We start from the raw sequence: 22,681 nt of genomic DNA on the forward strand, positions 1-22,681 counted from the left end.
ATATTTTTTGCAGTACTGAGGATTAAACCTAGAGCCTTGTATATGCTAGGTAAGTGATCTACTACTCAGCTACATCCCCAGAGGGGTTTTTGTGCCTCTGTTTCCCAATTTCTATATTTCTGCCTTTTGTGCAGATGAATTGCAGTGTGTGTCTTTGGTTGGCAGGCATTAAGAGGAGTCCTAATGTACAGTCTGAGATGCTCCCTCTCCAGAGTGGGTCTCTTCTCCAAACCAGGACTGCTTCCCTGGTGTGCCAGAAAACCATCAGATTGGTCACAGCCCTCTTGGGGCACAGCATGTAAAGGAAATTTCAGCCATGGGATATCCAAGAAGTGTCCAAGAGGTCAAAAAAGTTGGGAGAAACCAACTTATCTTGGACCACTTGATGGTTCCTGGCAGGAAAGGTAAGACCCAGTTCAATATACTTTTTCTAGCAAGTCTGAATCTGTGGGTCTACTGAAATTCTGTATTCCTAATATAACTAATGTGGCATTGCAATGATTCACGAGAACATCTGAAGGAAATTGCCTGAAATGTTTTGAGATCACAGAAAATGTGTTTGTCTTTGAGAGTTGTCAAAAAGAAGATATTGAACTTGGACCTTGTGTCTAAAAAGGGTCCATGATAGTTATGCTGAAAACCAGGGACCCAGAATGGTATTAGATGGATTAGAAATGAATAGTCCCATTGCAGCCATGCAAACATAAATATACCTCATTTTATGCAATAAATGTATTTTTTAAATTAAATTATATTTTAAAAGCATCAGGGAGGTAAGCTATTTAAAGGAACCCAATAGTGAAGCTTTTTGTAATATGATTAATTACCACCTGATAAATCTGGATTTTTCTTATATTAGGTTTGCCCATCTGTTCTTTGTTAAGTAGGCAACAACAAAATGGGCTTTTCTCCCAGACTCCATCTCCCTTGAGGCATGAGAGTTGCTTTTTTTTTTTTTTTTTTGGTGCTGGGGATTGAACCCAGGGCCTTGTGCATGCAAGGCAAGTACTCTACTGACTGAGCTATATCCCCAGCCCTAGGTTGCATGTTGTAATTTATTTATATTTTATGCAGTACTGAGGATTGAACCTAGTTTGTGTTCTAGGTAAGTGATCTACCACTCAGCTACATCCCCAGAGGGGTTTTTGTGCCTCTGTTTCCCAATTTCTGTGTGTCTGCCTTTTGAACTTATCATTATTTTTTAAAATATCTTCATTTTACATTTATGTGGTGGTGAGGAACCCAGTGCCTCATACATGCTAGGTGAGCACTGTACCACTGAGCCACAATCCCAGCCCTGAGCTTATTATTCTTAATGATAAGTAAAACACCAGAGAAAGTGGTGGCAGGAAGTACTTAGGCATAGTAGGTGCTCAGTGCATATTTCAAAATTAATAAAGTGCATGGATTATTTTATTCAAGGTTGGCTGATGTTGTGACACCTCTCTGGAGGCTAAGCTATGAAGAACAACTCAAAGTAGGTGCCCAGCTTAAATCTTAACCCCTTCTCCCCAGCAACAGAATGGTATTAGATTCATGGGAAGCCTGACTAGACAGTCTCAACAGGTCCTTAAACACATTATGCTAATAACTCCACAATTTGAACTTTAGGCCAGTTATATGTTCTAAACCCTCAAACCACAGATAAAAATGCTGATTTATTCCTTGCTTGTTTTTGTCTTATAGCTCTGTGTGTGTGAGGAGCAGTACTTTTGCTGTTTCATATAACTGCACTTTTCAACAGGGTAGCCATTAGCCACATGTGGTTGTTTAAATACAGTCAATTCTGCCATAATGCTTGTTTTGAAAACAGAAATTTGTTTCAGTAGATTGACATATTAGGGAGCAGTTTGAGCATAATGCAAATTTCATGTTTGCTTAGGAATAATTGTGTCTGTGAGAAATTCTTGGTGAAAGAAATCTGCACCCAGGTAAACCAGGATATGTAAGAACACATAAAATATTTCAGGTGTGCATGTATACATCTATTGGCTACCTTAGTTGCCTGTGTGTTATAAGCCACACCCTTTTGCCTCTGTTAGAATGTTCCATTTGACTCACTTTTACCACTTCACTGGGCTACTCTGAGCTGTAGCCCACTTTTACAAGCAAACCTCAGGTCTTTGGGTAAAGTGTATTTCTTTTTTTTTTCTTTTGTGGTGCTGGGGATTGAACCCAGGGCCTTGTGCATGCAAGGCAAGCACTCTACCAACTGAGCTATAACCCCAGCCCAGTAAAGTATATTTAAAAAAATTTTTTTAGACAGCATGCCTTTATTTTGTTTATTATTTTTTTTGTGTGTGTGGTTCTGAGGACTGAACCCAGTGCCTCACATGTGCTAGACAAGCTCTCTGCCACTGAGCTATAGCCCCAGCCTGGATAAAGTATAGTCTAAATATTATTTTATTTTTTTTAAGTTGTAGATGGACACAATACCTTCATTTTATTTATTTATTTTTATGTGGTGCTGAGGATCGAACCCAGTGCCTAACACATGTGAGGCAGGTGCTCTACCACTGAGCCACAACCCCACCTCCTAAAGTCTAGTCTTATCAGAGTATTGTGTTTCTTAATCATTTGATGTACGTTAAATGCTGCCACTTTTTTGGGGTTCCTTTTCTAGGAGTGTTCTTCTGATAAAGTTTTGGAAGGTTATGTGCCTAACCCTATTTCTACTATGAGCCCTGTAATTTTTTTTTTTTTGACATAGCACAGCATGGTATAGAAACAGTGTCACATTATAGCAGAACTGACTCTCTAAGTTAATCAGAATAAGACTAGAAATTCACTTTAGCTCCACCAGCCACATTTTGTTTTTCTTTTATGTCGGGGATTAAACCCATGGGTGCTTAACCACTGAGCCACATCCCCAGCCTTTTTTTTTTTTTTTTTTTGGTACTGGGGATTGAACTTGGGGTACTCAACCACTGAACCACATCCCCCATCCCTATTTTTGTATTTTATTAGAGACAGGGTCTCACTGAGTTGCTAAGTGCCTTGCCATTGCTGAGGCTGGCTTTGAACTTGATCCTCCTGATTTGGTCTCCCAAGCCACTGGGATTACAGGCATGCGCCACTGCGCCCAGCTCCCAGCCTTTTTTTTATTAATATTTTTTGGTTGTAGATGGATACACTACACTTATTTGTCTTTATGAGGTTCTGAGGATTGAACCCAGGGCCTCACTCATGCTAGGTGAGTGCTCTACCACTGAGCCACAACCCCTTTTCCTCCCAGCCCTTTTTTATATTTTATTTAGAGAAAGGGTCTCACTGAGTTGCTTGAAGCCTTGTTAAGTTGCTGTGGTTGACTTTGAACTCATGATCCTCCTGGCTCAGCCTCTCAAACTGCTGGGATTATAGGCGTGTGCCACTGCATCCAACCACCAGCCACATTTCAAATTCTCAATTGCTGCATGTGACTAGTGGCTACTATATATGTGGAACATAGTACAAATAGACCATTTTCATTTTAGAAAGTTCTACTGGACAGCAGTGACATATACCTTGAGTGTTCGATCTGAAAGGTCAATTAGTAGGGTGAGTTTACACAGAGCTCACTCTTTTATTTTTTCCCAGAGCTCACTCTTGACCTTTTTCCAATACCTTATTAGGTCTCTTGCTGTTCATCTTTTTGGGTTCTATATTTGCAGAGACTACAACCCACAAATCTGTGGGATACCCTTCTTTTCCTGTTTTTCATATATATATATATATAACATGAATGATTTGGTTGCTGATGGACTTTTTTGTTTATATGTGATGCTGAGAATTGAACCCAGTGCCTGATTCGTGTCAGGCAAGTACTCTACCACTGAGCCACAACCCCAGCCCTTGTTTTTCATTTTTTGAGGGGAAACTACAAAAAGCTTTGTTTCATTGCTTATATTCTTTTACAGGTGAAATTTGAAGCTCAGAAGAAAATTTTACAAAGGCTAGAGTCTTCCCTACAAATGCTCGATAGAGTCAATGGCACAATCACTGCACCCAAATCTGAGGGGCTCTGTTGTCTTCTCCATCCTGTTATACCCTCTGTAAGCTTCCACCCCACTATTCCTTACCTACTAAGTCTTGTTAATGGCCAATGATTTCAGCTAATATGTACTGAGCACTTTCTGGGGACCAGGTCCTATTCTAGTTGATCATTATGCATCATTGTCTCATTTTACTGTTTACAATAATGCTGAGGGGTAGGTACTATCGTTTTATAGAAGAAAACATTAAGGCTGAAAAGAAAGGAATTTTCCAAGGATACTATATGTAGAAAATTCCAGATCTGAGATTCTCACTAAGGTCTTTCTGATATAGAGCCCTCCCTTATCATCCACTACACTATTATCTCCTTAGAGAGATTCCAGGCTTTAGAAAACTCCTCAATGAGACCTCAGAGAGGCATAATTTCGTGAATGGCAGGAGTTGGCAAATTATGGCCCTCAGGCCAAATCTGTTCTGTGCCTGATTTTGTAAATAAAGATTTATAGGAACACAGCCAAACTCACCTTTTGATATATTTCCTGTGGCTGCTTTTATGCTACCAAGTCAGAGTTCAGAAGTTGTGACATGAACCATACAGCCTGCAAAGTTTCAAATATTTACTCTGGCCCTTGACAGAACAAGTTTGTTGCCTTCTGCTTTAAGGCAAGATTGGAACTCCTATAATTGAGTGTCTGAATCATCTTGGCCACAGTCTTCCATGTATGCCATACCTTCCAAGCGAGCATCATTTGTTTTCATTAAGAGAACATTTCTGCATTCCCTTTATTTTACTCCTTGGATTTGTTTGACCTCTTGTCCCCATGTCCTTCTGCCCACTCCAGCCTATCATCAGTGGTTACCGAAATAAGTCCACCTTCTCTGTGAACCGAGGCCCAGATGGGAATCCAAAGACTGTGGGGTACTACGTGGGAACTTGGAGAGGTCAGTTGAAGGTTTAAGGAAGGACATGGAGAACAGTGTCAGTAGGAGTAGGAAATATAGTGAATTAAAGAAGGTTGAAATGGAAGTCTGATACAGAACACGATCACATGGTTGATTTGGGATACTTTCTGATGGGTAGTCATTGTAGTATAGTGATAGAAATCATAAGCCTTGCCCTTTCTTCTAAAAGCAATTTACTTGATACCTAGTAAACACTCAGCAAATCTTACTATTATTGCTGCTGCTGTCTCATTGTTGTTCTTTTTTTTTTTTTAAAGAAAGAGTGAGAGAGAGGAGAGAGAGGGAGAGAGAATTTTAATATTTATTTTTTAGTATTTGGCGGACACAACATCTTTGTTGGTATGTGGTGCTGAGGATCGAACCCGGGCCGCACGCATGCCAGGCAAGCGCACTACTGCTTGAGCCACATCCCTAGCCCTCATTGTTGTTCTTGTTATTGTTTATACTATTTTCCGTACTGGGAGCAAGAGTCCTCATTAGAGTCTCTTTTCCTGTTTTACACCCTTAAAGCTCTGAAAACTAAAGCTTTCTGTAGTAAATCTGCCTTAAAAGAATTGGAAGGGAGAAGTGAGTACTGGTGAGGGAAATCATGGTAGCATTATGCTTAATTCTAGTATCCATTCCCAGATTCCATTCTTGAGCTTTGTTTGCCCATTTTTAATAAACCCACTTGAAACATCATCACTTTTACACTGTTTAATGCCTGTATGCCTTAAAAGACAGTTCATTAGGGCAAGCATTTGGCTCCTCCCCACCCCATGTGTTGAATTAAATGTGTATATATGACATCAGTGTTCTATTCAGTAATAGAAAAACAAAACCCATTACATTTTATTTCCCTCTTAAAATCTGAACAGAAAACAGATGTTGTCATATGGTGCATTTGAGGTACAGGAGAAAATATTGAGGACTAGCTCTATTAAGAATTAGCTGCTTAATGGCTAAACCAGGAAACAATTAGGTTTTCTTTGAAAAATAGCTGTGCTTAAATTAATCATTCTGCTTTTTGATATCTACATGTGCCTCTTTGAAGGAGGGAATTTGTGTTGCCAGACACTTTATTTTAAATCATCTTTTAGGAAGAAAACTGTAAATTCTTTTTCTTTCCATAGATGGGAACATCGTCTGTGTACAGCCTAACCATCTGAAAAACATCCCTCAGAAACACAATCAAGTGGCTCAGGTAAAAAGTAACAAGGGCTGGTTGAAGATGACCTGGGGCATTGCAGTCTATAATAGCAGTGTCCCTGACATTTTAATATTATAGCTGCTGCTAGTGCTGGAGGGGAGGAGGGGCTCTGTACTAAAAGCAGACCTTTTAAATTGGAGAGAACATTGTCAGTGTTTCATTTTAGTGAGGGTAGAGAGGAGACAGAACTGCATTTATTATTGGAAATATCAGGCATACAAGGACTTTAATAGCTGGAAAGTATTAAGAAAGAGGTACTGATGAGGTCACTAGAGCAAGTGTCAGGTGTCTGAAAAACTTGGAAGGCTAGCATTTTTAGCAGAACAAAATAGAGAATTAAGTTGGTACAGGCCTGTAATCCAAGCTACTCAGGAGGCTGAGGCAGGAGGAACACAGGTTCAAGGCCAGCCTCAGCAACTTTGTGAGGCCCTGTCTCAAAATAAAGACTGGGGATTTAGTGGTAGGGCATATGCAAGGCCCTGAGTTCAATTCCTGATACTGTGGGGGGCGGATTTTTTTTTGACAAACATCATGAGAGACATAGGAGTGGTGATAGGTATCTATGTTATGAGGTTGACTTCTGGGATATTTTTATATCCTGTGTCATGAACCCACTATTTATTGAGTGCCTACTGTGGGTCAGGAACTATGGTAGATACTGGGGCTACAGTGGTGACTCAGCATGTTAATAGACATAGTGCTTGTTCTCATGGAACTTTAAAGGCCAAAGCCTTATTAGTAGGGGCTGAACAACATTCCCAATTGACTGTCTTATGCCCTATTAATTCTGACCAGCACCCATTCTTCTAATAATTTTTATCTCTGACAGTTAGGTGTAGCCTTCTGATAAAAAACACATCTTGATCTTCAGACCTCCAGACTTGACCTGCTGGGACCCAGCTCTAGGATCCTACATGTTAGTATATAGGATCATGCTTCAGAAATTTTCCTCCATAGCCCTCATCAGCTGCTTCTCCCTTCCTTATCAGTGATTCTAAACTTTTTCCTTGAATTTCTTACCAAATCATCTTTGCCCTTTCTTTTGGCGGATGACCATGCTTGTTCTTAACTGGAAAACTAAAACTATTAGATGAGAACTTCCTTAGTTGCTTCTCCTATCTACAAATTTCACTGAAATCTTACCTCTCCTCCTCTCCTGTCACAGTGAAAGAGGTGATTAGTATTCCCCCTGGCCAAAACTTATCCTTTCCTTCTTTGGACTCGTCTCCCACCTCCCAGGATTCTTGCTCCTTTATTAATATGCAACCCCCACTTTAAAAAAAAAAATAAACCTTTCCTTCAACCTACTTCAGTTCATGAGAGTATTAAATATCACCCATTTTCAAGAAAGTTTGATATTTCTTGCTTCTGCCCCCAATAGAAATTGATCTTGCCAAAGTCATCGGTGACCTCCATTTTGCCAAATCCAATAGAAACTTTGTCTTTAGCTTACTCAGAATTTTCTCTTCCTTAACACCACCTCATATTATCTTCCTCCTGAAACAGTGCTTTCTCTTTGTTTCTGTGAAACCATTTTCTGATTTTCTTATTTCATCACTTCCTAGTCTTCCTCAAGGGATATTTTTCTCATCCCCTTTTTCACTATAAATGTTGGTATCTCCCAGGACTTTATCTTTGGTTCTTTTCTTTCTGGTTATATTCATGGGAGATTATACCAACCCTAACTGATGATAGAAATGACCACTTATAAATTGACAACTCCTAAAAACTTGTATTTGCCTTCTAGCGCCCTGTTGAGCTTTGGAATGTGCATTTCCAAAAGGCTACTGAACGTACTTGCTTGACTGTCTTGCAGAACTGAAATAAATTTTGCACTAGATCAGGGTTTCTCAACCTCTGTACTGTTAGCATTTTTAATTGGGTTATTTTTTGTTATGTGGGGGCTGTTATGTCTATTGTAGGATGTTTAGCAGTATCCCTGGTTTCTACCCACTGGGTGGGTGACAATCAAAAAATGTCTCCAGATATTACTAGATGTCCCCTGGGGAATGCAGTGCCCACTGTTGGTGGCCACTGCCATGAACTAAATTTACCTTACCAAATGTTGTGTTTCTCACCTTAGTTAGTGGTACTACTGTGTGCTAGAAACATGTCATCAAAGACTCTATCTTAGATAGATCTTCCTCTTGAGCTATATCTAATCAATTTCCATGTCCTTGTTAGTTTACTTTCTAGAAATATTTTAATTTTACTCACTTCACCATTATTTCGCTTTATACCAGATTGCCATCTTCTTTCTCTCACCTGGACTACTGCACAAACCTAGAAACTAGCCTCACTGATTTTAGCCCCTTCTCAGTGTATAATCCCTACAGTAGCCAGAACTATTCTTAAAAGGCACGAAACGCCATGCTATTTTTCTTAAAAATTCTGCAGTAGTTGCCCAATAACTTATGGAATAAAATATAAATTAGTTTTACTTAAAGATCATCATTAAGTTTCTAGCCTCGTGTTTTGCCACATCCTCACATGCTTTCCTCTATCCATTTATTCTGAACTGGTGTTCTTCTGCTATGCTGTAACATTCCTGCCTAAGTGTCCTGTTGAGAATGCCTTCATTTTACTTTGCCTGGCTCCTACTTATTATTTATTTATTTTTGGTACTGGGGATCAAACATAGGACCTTGCATATGTTAGATAAATACTCTACCACTGAGCTATATACTTAGTCCTTTTTATTGTTTGAGACAGGAGCTAGCTAGCTAAGTTGCCCAGGCTGGCCTCCAAGTTGCCATCCGTGTGCTTCATTCTCCCTAATAGTTGGAATGATAGCCATGTACCACCATATCTAGCTGGTTCTATTTATTCTGTAAGATTAATTTCAGGCATTGGAGCCTGTAGAAAACCATATCTGACTCCTCAGACTGATTAAGGGTCTCCTTCTCTTGTACTCTGAATCTCCACTGTGGATCTCCTGTTGTAGCACTCAGTATACTATATTTCCTCATTTGTGAGTGCTTCCTACACTACACTTTGGAGGTAGCAGCTCTGTTGTATCCAACTTTGTATTCTAGCACATAACATATTTATACATATGGTGGATGCTCATCAAATATTTACTTGATTCTAGCTCTTATAGCTTCTTTTGGGCAAATTTCTAACCTCTACATCTATCTAGATGAATTCTTCTTCCCTACAGAATTTCTTCTGGACCTAAAATTCAATCCATTAAGGAATCAGATGCTGGCCATATGCTGATTGTAAAGTATCTTATGTATATAGCACTGGGATATGTACATATAAGATATTTTTTAATGTTCTAAGATTTTTAAATATTTATACCCATTACTGGTGCTGACATTTCATTCCTTTAAGATAAGAATAATCTTTGTCTACTCCTCCACCTCTATTTTAGGTTTAAATTTCTGTTTTTGTGGTACTGGAGATCAAACCCAGAGCTTGTACATATTAGGCAAGGTCTCTGTCAGTGAGCTATATCCCCAGCCTTAAATATCTACTTTTGAGTGAAAATGTGAATTTTATGGGACCTGGTAGCCAGAGCATCAAGGTCAAAGAAGAATCTTTAATAATATTTTCTTTTCTTTTTTATATGTTTTTAGTTGTTGATAGACCTTTATTTTATTTATTTATACGTGATGCTGAGAATAGAACCCAGTGCCTCACACATGCCAGGCAAGTGTGCTACGGCTGAGCCCCAGTCCTAATATTATTTATTTTTTTAATCAAAGAAATATAAGTAGGCTCCCCGCACATGCACAATGACCAGCTCGCACTGCTATTTTAAGCTCTCTGGGCCAGCTGTAGCAGGTAGTCACGGTGGGATGGTGGCCAGGTAGGAGGTAGAAAAGCTAACTCACTAAGGAATGCTGACCTGGGGAGCTCCTAGTGTGCTTGCCTAGCATGTGTGAGGCCCTGGGTTTGATCCTCAGCACCACATAAAAATAAATAAAGGTATTGTGTCCATCTACAACTACAAAAAAAGAAAAATTAAAACAACAACAACAACAAAAAATAATCCCCATCTTCCAGGTCCTGACAACATGAGACAGAACAGAAGTGCAGTCTGAAGAGAGGAGTTAAAAAAAAAAGTATATAGCATTAAATTGGACGCTGTGGCCCATGCCTGTAATCCCATATACTCAGGCTGCTAAAGCAGGAGGATTGCAAGTTCAAGGCCAGCCTCAGCTACTCAGCAAGACCCTCAGCAGCTTAGGCCCTGTCTCAAAAAATAAAAAGGGCTGGGGATGTGGCTCAGTAGTAAAGGCCCTTGGATCAAATCCCTAGTACCAAAAACAAAACAAAACAACAACAAAAAAAAAACAACTGGGTGCAATGGCACACATGTAATCCCAGTCATTTAGGAGACTGAGATAGGATTGCAAGTTTAAGGCCAGCCTCAGCAATTTAGGGAGGTCCTAAACAACTTAGCAAGACCCTGTCTCAAAAATAAAGGGTTGGAGATATAGCTCAATGATAATGTGCCCCTGGGTTAAATCTCCAGTACAAACAAAACAAAACAAAACAAAACAAACAGTATTAAAAGGTTAGCAAGGAGATAGAAGTCCTCTTTTTCCACCTCTCCTTACTCTTGAGTCTTTTTCCCCAGAATCAGCAACTTTTTTTTTTTTTTTAGTTCTTTCTGCTGGTGTTCCATACTTCTAAAGATTACATTATTCTATTATATACACATTAATTCTAACCTATAACATTTACATATAGTATGTTGATTTCTGGTTATGGCATAAAGAAATTTGTTACTCTTATTTTTGTCTCCCCTCCCAAACTATACTCCTCAATATCTTTTGTCCCACAGTTCTGGGGTTTAAACCCAGGGACTTGCTACTCTGATCCACATCCACAGAAATCTGCCTCACCCTTATTTTTTATTTATTTTTTTTCTTTTGGAGACAGTCTTGGCAAGTTGTGGCTGTCCTTGAACTTGTGGTCCTCCTTCCTTACCCTCCCAAACAACTGGAATTACGGGTGTATTCCATTGTACTCAGCCTTTGAATATCTTTATGGCACATTTTTTGTTTAATAATTTATATTACTGTGACCATGTAGATATTTACTGCTGAGTGAAAGTAGATGTACTAAGATTTAGTTTTCTTTATTATATAATTTTTTAATTTTATGTCATGAAAAATTACAAATACATAAAAGTAGAGAATGGTGTAAGAAACTTCATGTACCCATTCCCAGCTTTAGTAACCATCAACATATAGCCTATCATTTTATCTATACTCTCACCTACTTTCCATCTATCCCCTTTGAATTGGTTTGAAGCAAATTTCAGACATATCATAGAATATTTATATTTTAGTGTGAGAACTAAAAAGACTTCTTTTTAAAATATAACCTTATACTGTTACCACACCTAAATATTAGCACTTTTCCCATATTGTCAAATATAAATGTTTAGATTTGATGACCATTGATCTCATAACAGTTTTGACTTTTATAGTGATTTGTTCAAATTAGGATTCAAAGTATTGGTATCCACGTGGGTTTTGGGTTCCAGGTCCCTTACAGATATCAACATCCATAAATGCGCAAGTCCCTTATATAAGATGGCAGAATGCCAGCTGTGGTGGTGCATGCCTGTAATCCCAGTGCCTTGGGAGGCTGAGGCAGTAGGATTGAGAGTTCAAAGCCAGGCTCAGCTAAAGCAAGGCACTAAGCAACTCAGTGAGACCCTGACTGTAAATAAAATACAAAATGGGGCTCGGGATGTGACTCAGCGGTCAAGTGCCCAGGAGTTCAATCCCTGGTACATGCCCCCCCCCCCAAAAAAAAAGATTGCATAGTATTTGCGTATTACCTAGATCCATCATTCCCTATAATTTAAATCATTTTAAAATTAAAAATTTAAAATACCGGATACAATGAAAAGGCCATGTAAATAGTAAATAGCAATATAAATAGTATTTAAAAAAATATTTTTAGTTGTATTTGAACAAAATACCTTTATTATCTTTATTTTATGTGATGCTGATTATAGAACCCAGCACATGCTAGGCAAGTGCTCTGGCACAGAGCCACAAACCCTGCCAAGTTGTATTGTTTAGTGAGTAGTGACAAAAAAAAAAAAAAAAAAAAAAACCAAAAAACATTCCGTACATTTTCCTTGCAGACATGATTTTTTTTTACAAATATTTTCAATCTGGGTGGTTGGCTGTCTCAGATTTGGAGAGTTGCCTGTATATACATAGCATTTCTTTTTTTATACTGGTATTGAACCCAGGGGTACTCAGCCACTGAGCCACATCCCCAGCCTTTTTTATTTTTTATTGTCAGACTGGGCCACACTTAGTTGCTGAGATTGTCCTCCAACTTGCGATTCTCTTGCCTTAGCCTCCCAAATTGCTGGGTGTACAGGTATGCATCACCACACCTGACTCGGATTTTATTTTTGACAATAATATTTTCATACAAATAGGTCTGATGGATCTCTCTTGGTGATGCAGAGATGGATTCAGCTGCTGCCACTTGCACTCATTAACAAGTTCCCCATCAGCTTTTCACCTAATGGTTTTAGGAGTCATTGATCATTGCCTATATCCATTATATCTTGAATGGTTGTATGTAATATGGGGATAATTTTAAGTCTTATTGTGCCCTTTTCATTTATTCTAAAAATAACTTATTCATTATTTGGTTACACTGTACTTGTAAAAGAAGAACAGAGCAAATGCATGATTCTTTCACATTTCTAAAAAGGTGAGGTCAGCTTAAATTTGTTTATTTTGGTATCATTATGAACTCATGGATTAATTTTTTTTTTTTTTTTTGGTACTGGGCATTGAACCCAGGGGCACTTTAACAACTGTGCTACATCCCTAGACCTTTTTATTTTTTATTTTGCGATAGAGTCTCACTAAGTTGCTGACCCTGCCCTTGAACTTGTGATCTTCCTGCCTCATCTTCCTGAAGTGCTAGGATTATAGTCATGTGCTCCCACAGCCAGCCAAACTCGTGAATTCTTAACATTTGATGTTTCCGTCCACTGAAGATACTGGGTTGATTTTATGTTCAAATAATTCCATTTTGGGCTAGTTAAAACTTCTTTAAGTTGCCTCAGAGCCCTAGGTGTCTCTGATAACTTCTGGTATGATAAGTTATTCCATTTTCTGCCTGAGATTTGGAATCAGCTATTTCTTTAAGGAGTCCTTGTTTCTTTGAGTGGTAAACAGTATTTAGAGGCCATGGTATGGAGGCCAGGTTGGTCATATTTCAAGAACTTTCTAGTGAACAGAATGATGTAGTATATATATATTTTTTTCCCGTCACAGTACTGGTGATTGAACTCAGGACTTCCTGGCCACTGAGCCACATCCTTAGCCCTATTTTGTATTTTATTTAGAGACAGGGTCTCACTGAGCTGCTTAGTGCTTTTGCTGTCTTAGCCTCCCCAACTGCTGTGATTACAGGTGTGTGCTACTGCACCTGGCTATGAGGTAGTATTTTTTAAAAAGAAAATTTATTATGTGTCCGTAGTGATATATCCAAATCAAATTTAGAATTACTTAAATCTTAAATATTTGATTTTATATTTTCATATAATTTTAGCTCCGGCAGCATTAACATAATTACTCATTTGATCTATCCTAGTATGTATATAATTTCAGAACAACAGTAACAATACAGTTACTGTTTTCTTTAAAAATAATTCAGGATGGGGCTGGGGATGTGGCTCAAGTGGTAGGCTCACCTAGTACTAGGTTCGAATCTTAGCACCACATAAAAATAAAATAAAGATATTGTGTCCACCTAAAACTCAAAAATAAATATTAGAAAAAAACAATTCAGGATTTCTTTTCAGTTTCTTTTGTCAAATAATCGTGGCACTTATTTTTTTTGTCTTTCCATAGAGTCAGGATTTATTAAATGATGATAAATTCACAAGCTATCCTACTTTTAGCAATCGCAATTCATCAGATACTCATGGGTCACTGGGTAATCACAAATTCTTTTATTCCACCTGAAAATAATTCTCATCTTTGTTGTTATGCCACCAACCTGATGCTGGATACACATTTTCCCCCATCTTTCAGATTTTAGGAATTATCTTTATATTTATTTTTGGTACTGAGCCACATCCTTAACCCTTTTTTGTATTTTATTTAGAGACAGGGTCTTGCTGAGTTGTTGAGGCTGGCTTTGAATTCATGATCCTCCTGCCTCAGCCTCCTGAGCTGCTGGGATTACAGGTGTGCATCACTGCGCCTGGCAGGAATTGATTTTTAAGAATTTTTCATCTTGGGGTTGAGGCTGTGGCTCAGCGGTAGAGCACTTGCCTAACACGGGTGAATCACTGGGATTGATCCTTAGCACCATATATAAATAAATGGAATAAAAGGTTAAAATAAAATTTCATCTTGATTTAATATTTTTTTTGTATTGGGGATTGAATTCAGGGGCTCTTAACCATTGAGGCACATCCCTGGCTCTTTATCTTTTATTTAGAGACAGGGTCTTGCTGAGTTGCTTAGGGTCTCACTAAGTTGCTGAGGCTGGCTTTGAACTTGTGATCCTCTTACCTCAGCCTCTAGAGCTGTCAGAATTACAGCTGTGCACCACCATGCCTGGCTCATATTTATTTAATATTGTTTTATAATTTTGTAAAAAATTTGCATGGTTCCAAAGTCAAATCTACATAAAAAGGTACATTCAGATAGGTGTAGCTTTCACCACTGTCCCTTCTACCCTGTTTCTTCTTTCCTGCTATGGTAACACGCTATTTATTCTTGCTTATTTTATAAAATATCAAGAGATATCTGTGCTCCCCTTTTTCTTAGCTAAAAGGGCTTATTGTACACTGTTCTACACTTTTCACATAAGACATGCTTTCTTTTTTTATAGATTCATAGTTATATACTATGATGTATTTTAAAAGATTTTGTTTTTATTGTCATGAATAATTACCTCACTTTTTCACTTCTTTAGTTTTCTGTGAATCTATTGCTATTCTGTATGAGCAAAATCTTAAGTTTGTTTTCCCCAGAGATCTTTTTCCTGGAGTTCACCATCTTAGGGTCACTTTGCCATTTGCATAGCTGTGATCCTGGCATTCTTGCTGTTCTAACGGTCTTGGTCTTTTCTGTTTCTTAGATCCCCTGTCTTCTTGGTTTACACATTCATTTGGCTAGAGTACAACCTCTATTAGCTTCCTGAGGAAGGGTGCTTAGGAGGTAAATTTTTGGGGTTTTTGCATGCCTGTCAGTCTCTTTTCCATATCAACATATGACTGATAAATTTTCTAGATTTAAAATCCTGGGTTTAAAATAATTTGGTTTATGGGGGGCTGGGGATATAGCTCAGTTGGTAGAGTGCTTGCCTTGCATGCATAAGACCCTGGGTTCAATCCCCAGCACTGCCAAAAAAAAAAAATAAAAAATTAAATCATTTGGTTTTATAAATTTGAAGACACGATTTCATTGTCAACTGACTGCCAGTGTTGTGTAAGTTAAGTCTTGATCCTTTGTAGATAATTCATTGACCCTTCCCTCACCTTTTTTTTTTTCCTTCAGAAGCTTTTATGGAACCAGTATTTATCCCTGAAACTTCATGGCCATGTGGGCTTTCTTTCTAGGCCTTGACTCTCTGGAAACTTAATATTTTTGATCTGGGAAATTTTCATGTTATTTCTTTGATTACCTCTTCTGCCACATTTTCTATGATGTCTCTGTGCCTCCTATTGTTTGGATATTAGACTTCTTGGATGGTTTTTGTTAATCATTCCTTTCTCCTATTTTCTTTCTTTCTTTTTTTTTTTTTGGACCAGGGATTGAACTCGGGGGGGCACTGACCACTGAGCCACATCCCCAGCCCTATTTTGTATTTTATTTAGAGATAGGGTCTCACCGAGTTGCTTAGTGCTTCGCTAAATTGCTGAGGCTGGCTTTGAACTCGTGATACTCTTGTGACAGTTCCCGAACCACTAGGATTTCAGGTGTGTACCACCGTGCCTTGCCCCTTTCTCCTATTTTCTCTTTGTGTCTTCCTTTTTTGTGAAAATGTCTTGACTTAAAACCCACACTTTGTGGGGCTGGGGTTGTGACTCAGTGGTAGCATGCTTGCCTAGCATGCATGACTCATGGGTTTCGATTCTCAGCACCACATAAAAATAAATAAAGGTCCATCAACAACTATATAATATTAATTTTTAAAATATTTTTTTTATTTCTTAGTTTTTAGGTGGACACAATATCTTTATTTTATTTTTATGTGGTGCTGAGAATCGAATCCAGCGCCTCAGCATTCTATGCGAGCATGCTACCACTTGAACCACATCACCAACCCCCTAAAAAATATTTTTTAAAAAGCCCACAGTTTTATTGAATTTCTACTACCCTTACTTTTCAAAATATTTCTCTTATTGTTTCATTTATGTGGTGCTTTTTTCTGTTCTCCAACTTGTCTGTTTCCTTCAGGGTTTTTTTTCCTCATTATTGTCTTGGGCATGTCTTGCATCATGGAGGCTTTAATCAAAATAGCAGGTGATACTTGGCCTGGCTTTTCGTATTTAAGAGTGAGTCCTTAAACAATGGACTGGACTGGCTGTTCAGTTTGGGTGGGTTTACTGATACTTGTGTTTATTGCTGGTGATTGTTAGATGTTCTGATCTTTTTTTATATATATATTGAAGATTGAACCTAAGGATGCTCAACCACTTGAACCTCATCCCCAGCCTTTTTTATTTATTTATTTTGGTGATGCTGGGGATTGAACCCAGGGCTTTGTGCATATGAGGCAAGCATTCTATCAACTGAGCTATATTCCTAGCCCTTTTTAATTTTTATTTTGAGACAGGGTCTCATTACATTTTTTAGGACCTTGCTGAGTTGCTGGGGCTGGCTTTTGAACTGGTGATCCTTCTACCTCAGCTTGCTTAGCCACTGGGATTACAGGTGTGCACCACCGTGCTCAGCTAAATAGGATTTTTTAAAAATTTATTTATTCTAATTAGGTATATATGATAGTAAATAAGATTTTTAACTTAATTTTATTTTGTTGGTGCTAGGAATTGAATCGAGGGCCTTGTGCATGCTAGACAAGTGCTCTACTGCTGAGCCACACCCCCCAGCCCTTGTCCTGCTTGTTTCTATCTCTTGACATTTGAATTATGGGGCTACCAGTCTCCTGAGAATCAGCTCTAAATCTCCTATGTGACTATTGCAGTTACATGTAGAAAGAGGACAAAGGGTCTTGCCCTTAATAATGCAGACATACACTGATTATTCCTGCTTCTATCTCTGTATCACCCACTGTGTCTGCCTGGTATTACCAGGTTCAGAGCAGTTGAAGGTTCATTTTCTCCTGTGGAAATAGTCTCTAGTTCTCTGATAGAGGAAAATGGAAGCTCTTGATAGGATGAGGATGTTTTCCAGTTTTGTGTCCAGATTATTAACTAATCTCTCATTTAGCCATGCACCTTACCCCATCTCTTCCTCCTCTGCTATATTGCATCTTCAAATGTGAGCCTTTCTTGGGTCATTTGCGGCTGATAAACCTACATCTTGTCATGTCCTTCCCTGTTGTACTCCACATGTAACTTCCTTCACCTTTCTAAGTCACTGTCACTCTGATCTGCTTTCCATTTTCTTAGACTTTATTGACATTTCTGTTGTCTTTTGTCCCATTATCTTTGTTCTTTCTTTCATTTATTCATTCAGTAAGCACTGTTGTGTCCTTACAAGTGCTAGGGACTATTCTAAACATGTAGGATAAGTAATGACAAAAATATTTCTTCCTTTGTGGGACTTAAATTCTAGTTGAGGAAAGAGATTTTTAAAAATAAACATAACAGCTGGGTATGGTGGAGTATGCCTGTAATCCCATTGGCTCAGGAGGCTGAGGCAGGAGGATTGCAAGTTCAAAGCCAGCCTCAGCAATTTAGCAAAGTGCTAAGCAACTCACTGAGACCCCGTCTCTAAATAAAATACAAAATAGGGCTGGGGATGTGGCTCAGTGGTTAAGTGCCTCTTGGTTCAATCCCTGGTACCACAAAAAACAAAACAACAATAAAAAAATAAGTAAATTTTATAGTGTATTGGAAGGAGGCGGTAAGTGCCAGGGGAAAATAGCAGAGTAAAGAAGAGAATAAGTTCTGGGGTTTGGGAGAAGTGTGGGATATAATTTTAAATAGGGTTAAGTTAGACTACAGTGGAAAAAGTACTATTTTTGTGTGTGTGATAATGGGCATCAAACCCAGGGCCTAACACATGCTAAGCAATATGCTAAGCAAGCATTCTACCATTGAGCTACATCCCTATCCCTAAGAAAATGGTGTTTAAATAAAACAGTGATTCTCAACTGAGGGCATTTTTGCCTCCCAGGAGATATTTGGCAATATCTGAAGCCATTTTTGGTTGATGTCACTGGAGAATGGTTGAGTCCTGCTATTAGTATCTGGTGGGTAGAGACCAGGGATACCATTAAGTGTCTATACAATGCATGAGGAAGCCTCCTATAGCAAAGAATTATCTTCCCCAAATGTCAGTATTGCTAAGGTTGAGAAATCCAGGAATAAAAATTTAAAGAAAATGAGCATATTAGCCATGCAGAAGTCTGATTGAAGAGCATTCTATGCAAAAAGAACAGATGTTGCAAAGGATCTAGGATGGGACTGTAACTTGCTTGGCTTCCTGGAGAACCTGAAAGTAGGCCCAGGAATGTTGGGAAGAACAAACTTATAGTAGGAGATGAGGTGAGAGTTGGCAGAGGCCAGATCATGCAGTGTCTCAGGGGTCATTGGAGGAACTTTAGCTGCTCTGAATGAAATGAGGACCAATTAGAGGGTTTTTTGTTTGTTTTTTGGTACTAGGGATTGAAGCCAGGGGCACTTAACCACTGAGTTACATCCCCAGGCCCTTATTTATGTTTTATTTAGAATTTGGTCTCACTGAGTTGCTTAGGGCTGGCTGTGAACTTGTGATCCTCCTGCCTCAGCCTCCTGAGCCACTGGATTACAGGCATGCGCCAGCACACCAGGCTGTTTCTTATTTTGAAACAAGTTCCCAATAAATTGCTTAGTCCTTCACTAAGTTGCTGAGGCTTCCTATGAACATGTGATCCTCCAGCCTAAGCCTCCCGACCTGCTGGGATTACAGGTGTGTGCCACTGTCACAGGGCCCTATTTGGAGACTTGTTTTTTGTACCAGGGATTGAACACAGGAATACTTAACCACTGAGTCACATTCTTGGACCGTTTTTGTATTTTATTTAGAGACAGGGTCTCACTAAGTTGTTTAGGTCCTTGCTAAGCTGTTAAGTCTAACTTTGAACTTTTGATACTCCTGCTTTAGTCTCCTGAGCCTCTGGGATTACAGGCATGCACCACTGTGCCCAGCTTCCCATTAGATATTTTTTTGGAGGGGGGTGCAGGGGATTGAATTTGAGGGCACTCAGCCACTGAGCCATATCCCCAGCCCTTTTTTGTATTTTATTTAGAGACAGGGTCTCACTGAGTTGCTTAGGGCCTCACTAAGTTGCTGAGGCTGGCTTTAAACTCGCCATCCTCCTGTCTCAGCTTCCTGAGCCTCTGGGATTATAGGAGTATTCTACTGTGCCTGGCCCCATTGGAGTTTTTTCTTTTTTTTTTTTAATATTTTTTTTAGTTGTTGTTTACACCTTTATTTTATTTATTTATATGCAGTGCTAAGAATCGAACCCAGTGCCTCATACATGTTGGGCAAGTGTGCTTCCACTGAGCCCCACCCCCAGCCTCTGAAGTTTTTTGGTGAGGGTGAATGTTATGTATGATCAGATTTTTAACAACTGTCACTCAGATTGTGATGTTCAAAATGGATTATTCGAGCGGGAATATTCAAGCAGGAAGATCAGTTAGGAGGCTGTAGCAGTATTCTAGGTGAGAGGATATAGTCCAGCAGTAGAAGCAGAGGTAGTTCAGTTTTGGACATGTTGCATTTAAGATGCCTATTAGACATCTGAGTGGCTATTAAGTCGATGGTTGGATATATAGTCCTGCATCACTTAATAGCAGGAATATGTTTTGAGCAATGCATTGATAGGTTTTTTTGTTGTTTGAACATCATAGATTGTACTTACAAAAACCTGCATGGTATCGCCTACTACACACCTTGGCTATATGGCATAGCTATATGGTATAGTCTATTGTTCTTGGGGCCATGATGAACAAAATAAGAGTAAATCAAGCACGAGAGAAAATAATGCAATCAAGAGACATCATGAATATGAAATATGTGAGGCTGCTGCTAGTGTAGTTTGTTTCACAGTAAATTATGTACTATACATAATTGTAAGTGACATACTTTTATATGACTGGTGGTGCAGTAGGTTTGTTTATACCAGCATCTGCACGAATGTGAGTAATGCATTGTTATGACAGTGCAGTGGTGACTTCTGTGGTATCACTAGGTGACAAGAATTTTTTTGGCTGTATTATAATCTTATAAGACCACCATTGTTGGTAGAAATGTCATTATGTGGTACACGACTGTATTAATCTAGGATTCCAGGGAGAGAAATCTAGAAGTTTTTTATTATGTAGATATTACTTAAAAATAGAAAACTGGGAAGAGATCAAGGGAGTGAAAGTAAATAGGAAAAAGGAGAGGATCAGGGACTGAGCCCTAGGCATTCCCATTTTAAGACAAGGAGAAGAGGAAAGGCTTATAAAATAGACTGAGAAGGAGCAGCCAATGAGGAAATAAGAAACTGGAGAGTGTGGTGTCCTGATTGCCAAGTAAAGTGGACAGAAGAATGACTCATCCAGCTGTTCTCAGTGCTGTTGATAAATAATATAAAGGATTAAGAATTGGCCATTGGGCCTGGGTTGTGACTCAGTAGTAGAGTACTTGCCTAGCACATGTGAAGTGCTGGGTTCAAATTCTCAGCACCACATAGAAGAAGTTAGTCCAATGGCCAATTCTTTTTTTTTTTCCTTCATGACTTAAGATGTCCTTGGTTACTTTAATGTGAGCTGTTCTGGTGGAGTAATGAGACCCTGATTCAATCAGGCAAGGAGAAGAATGAGAGGCAGTGAATATTGTGCTTGTTGAGTTTTGCTATGAAGCGGAACAGAAATGGAGCAATAACTAGTGGGGAATATGGAGTCTAGAAATTTTCTTTTTTCCTTAAACTGGGAGAATAAAAGCATGTTTATATATTGTATTAGTAAGGCAGGAATGTGAGGATTGCAGGAGAAAAAGAAGGAAGCATTGTTGGAACAATAAGCTAAAATAAATTTAGGCCTTTTCTTATTCCTTTACTTCATTTTAGTAGTATTTGCAGGAGGCATGTTCTGTTATTTTAACCTTTTAACCAGAAAGCCCATTTGGTCTTTTTTAAAATTATATATTTTGTTTAGTTGTAAGTGGACACAATGCCTTTATTTATTTATTTTTATGTTGCCCTGAGGATCGAACCCAGTGCCTCACCTGTGCTAGGCGAGCACTCTACCACTTAGCCACAACCCCAGGTCCCCATTCGGTCTTAATACTTGGGCATTCCCATAGAATAGGAGTGTGTCTCTATTTTACAATGAAGAAACAAAAGTTTTAGTCATACAGTAAAGAAGCTGGTTTTCTTACCTGTTATCTTCCAGGTCAAGCTCAGGTTTTCAATTAACCGTCCTTTCAGGACTTCTGTGACATTTAGATTTTGCTTCCAAAAAACACTGTTTCCGATGCAGCCATTGAACAACTATTGAACCAGGCTTTCTTTAAATCATCAACCTCAAAATTTGAAGAATATGTCCAGTATAGATTAGTATCTATTACATTTATATGAAATTATAGCAAAGGTCATTAAGTGCATCTTTAAATGATTTGAACCTCTCAGGTAGCACTTTTTTAACATTTATTTTTTAGTTGTAGTTGGACACAATACCTTTATTTTATTATTTTTATGTGGTGCTGAGGATCAAACTCAGGGCCTCGCACATGCTAGGCGAGTGCTCTATTGCTGAGCCACAACCCCAGCCTGCACTATTTTTTGGTATAACTTCCCCGTTCCCTTTATAATATGGAGTTCATTTGAAAATATAGTAAGCTTTCATGCATTATGAAAATAAAAGGACTTAATCAAATGGTGTGTATTGTAGCAAGTGGCTTTTGTTTGAAAAGTTTGGTTTTAAGGATTATTGAGATCACAGCAACTAAATCAGAATTACATTTGACTTATATTTACTAGGAGGAAATGGAGGATCTGATTCATCTATAGTGTATTTGGTACCTGATTATATGATGTTGAAATGATAGACTTATATCAGGAAGTTGTAAGTAAGAATGAATCATAGCTTAGACATCAGGAATTGCTGTTAGGAGGAATTCACGGAAATGGGAACTTATTATATTCCATGTTATATATAGAATGGACTGAGATGCTATGTCTGAATACCTTTCCTGTTTATTCAGTCATACATTCTTTCAAAGATATTTATTGGGCATATATTATGTGCCAGACTGAGGCAAGCCCTTGTGTACCTCACAGTTTCAGATATAATGGATTGTGTCTTCTATAAGGTCAAAGGGCAGGGTTCATGTTTTTTTATACTACTGTTTTATTCTGCTAGGGCTGCCATAGTGAAAT

The 22,681-nt window shown here is 38.5% G+C and overlaps 1 protein-coding gene across 8 annotated transcripts in view; it reads left to right on the forward strand.

The window, feature by feature from the left end:
* Trmt2b (tRNA methyltransferase 2B) overlaps nucleotides 1-22,681 on the forward strand; it is a 53,605-nt gene that overhangs the window by 5,538 nt on the left and 25,386 nt on the right. For 7 of the 8 annotated variants that reach the window (XR_013154631.1, XR_013154630.1, XM_077106661.1 and 4 more), the window contains 6 exons: nucleotides 14-49; nucleotides 166-404; nucleotides 1,423-1,477; nucleotides 3,897-4,031; nucleotides 4,815-4,914; nucleotides 6,048-6,118. Coding sequence is in view for 6 of the 8 variants with exons in the window: in XM_077106661.1 (XP_076962776.1) it covers nucleotides 184-404; nucleotides 1,423-1,477; nucleotides 3,897-4,031; nucleotides 4,815-4,914; nucleotides 6,048-6,118 (582 nt within the window). In the remaining 2 variants the exon portion in view is untranslated. The remainder of the gene's footprint in view (nucleotides 1-13; nucleotides 50-165; nucleotides 405-1,422; nucleotides 1,478-3,896; nucleotides 4,032-4,814; nucleotides 4,915-6,047; nucleotides 6,119-22,681) is intronic. The other variant, XM_077106659.1, reaches the window with a different exon arrangement.

Source organism: Callospermophilus lateralis, chromosome X (assembly GCF_048772815.1).
Source record: "Callospermophilus lateralis isolate mCalLat2 chromosome X, mCalLat2.hap1, whole genome shotgun sequence".
Classification (NCBI taxonomy): domain Eukaryota; kingdom Metazoa; phylum Chordata; class Mammalia; order Rodentia; family Sciuridae; genus Callospermophilus; species Callospermophilus lateralis.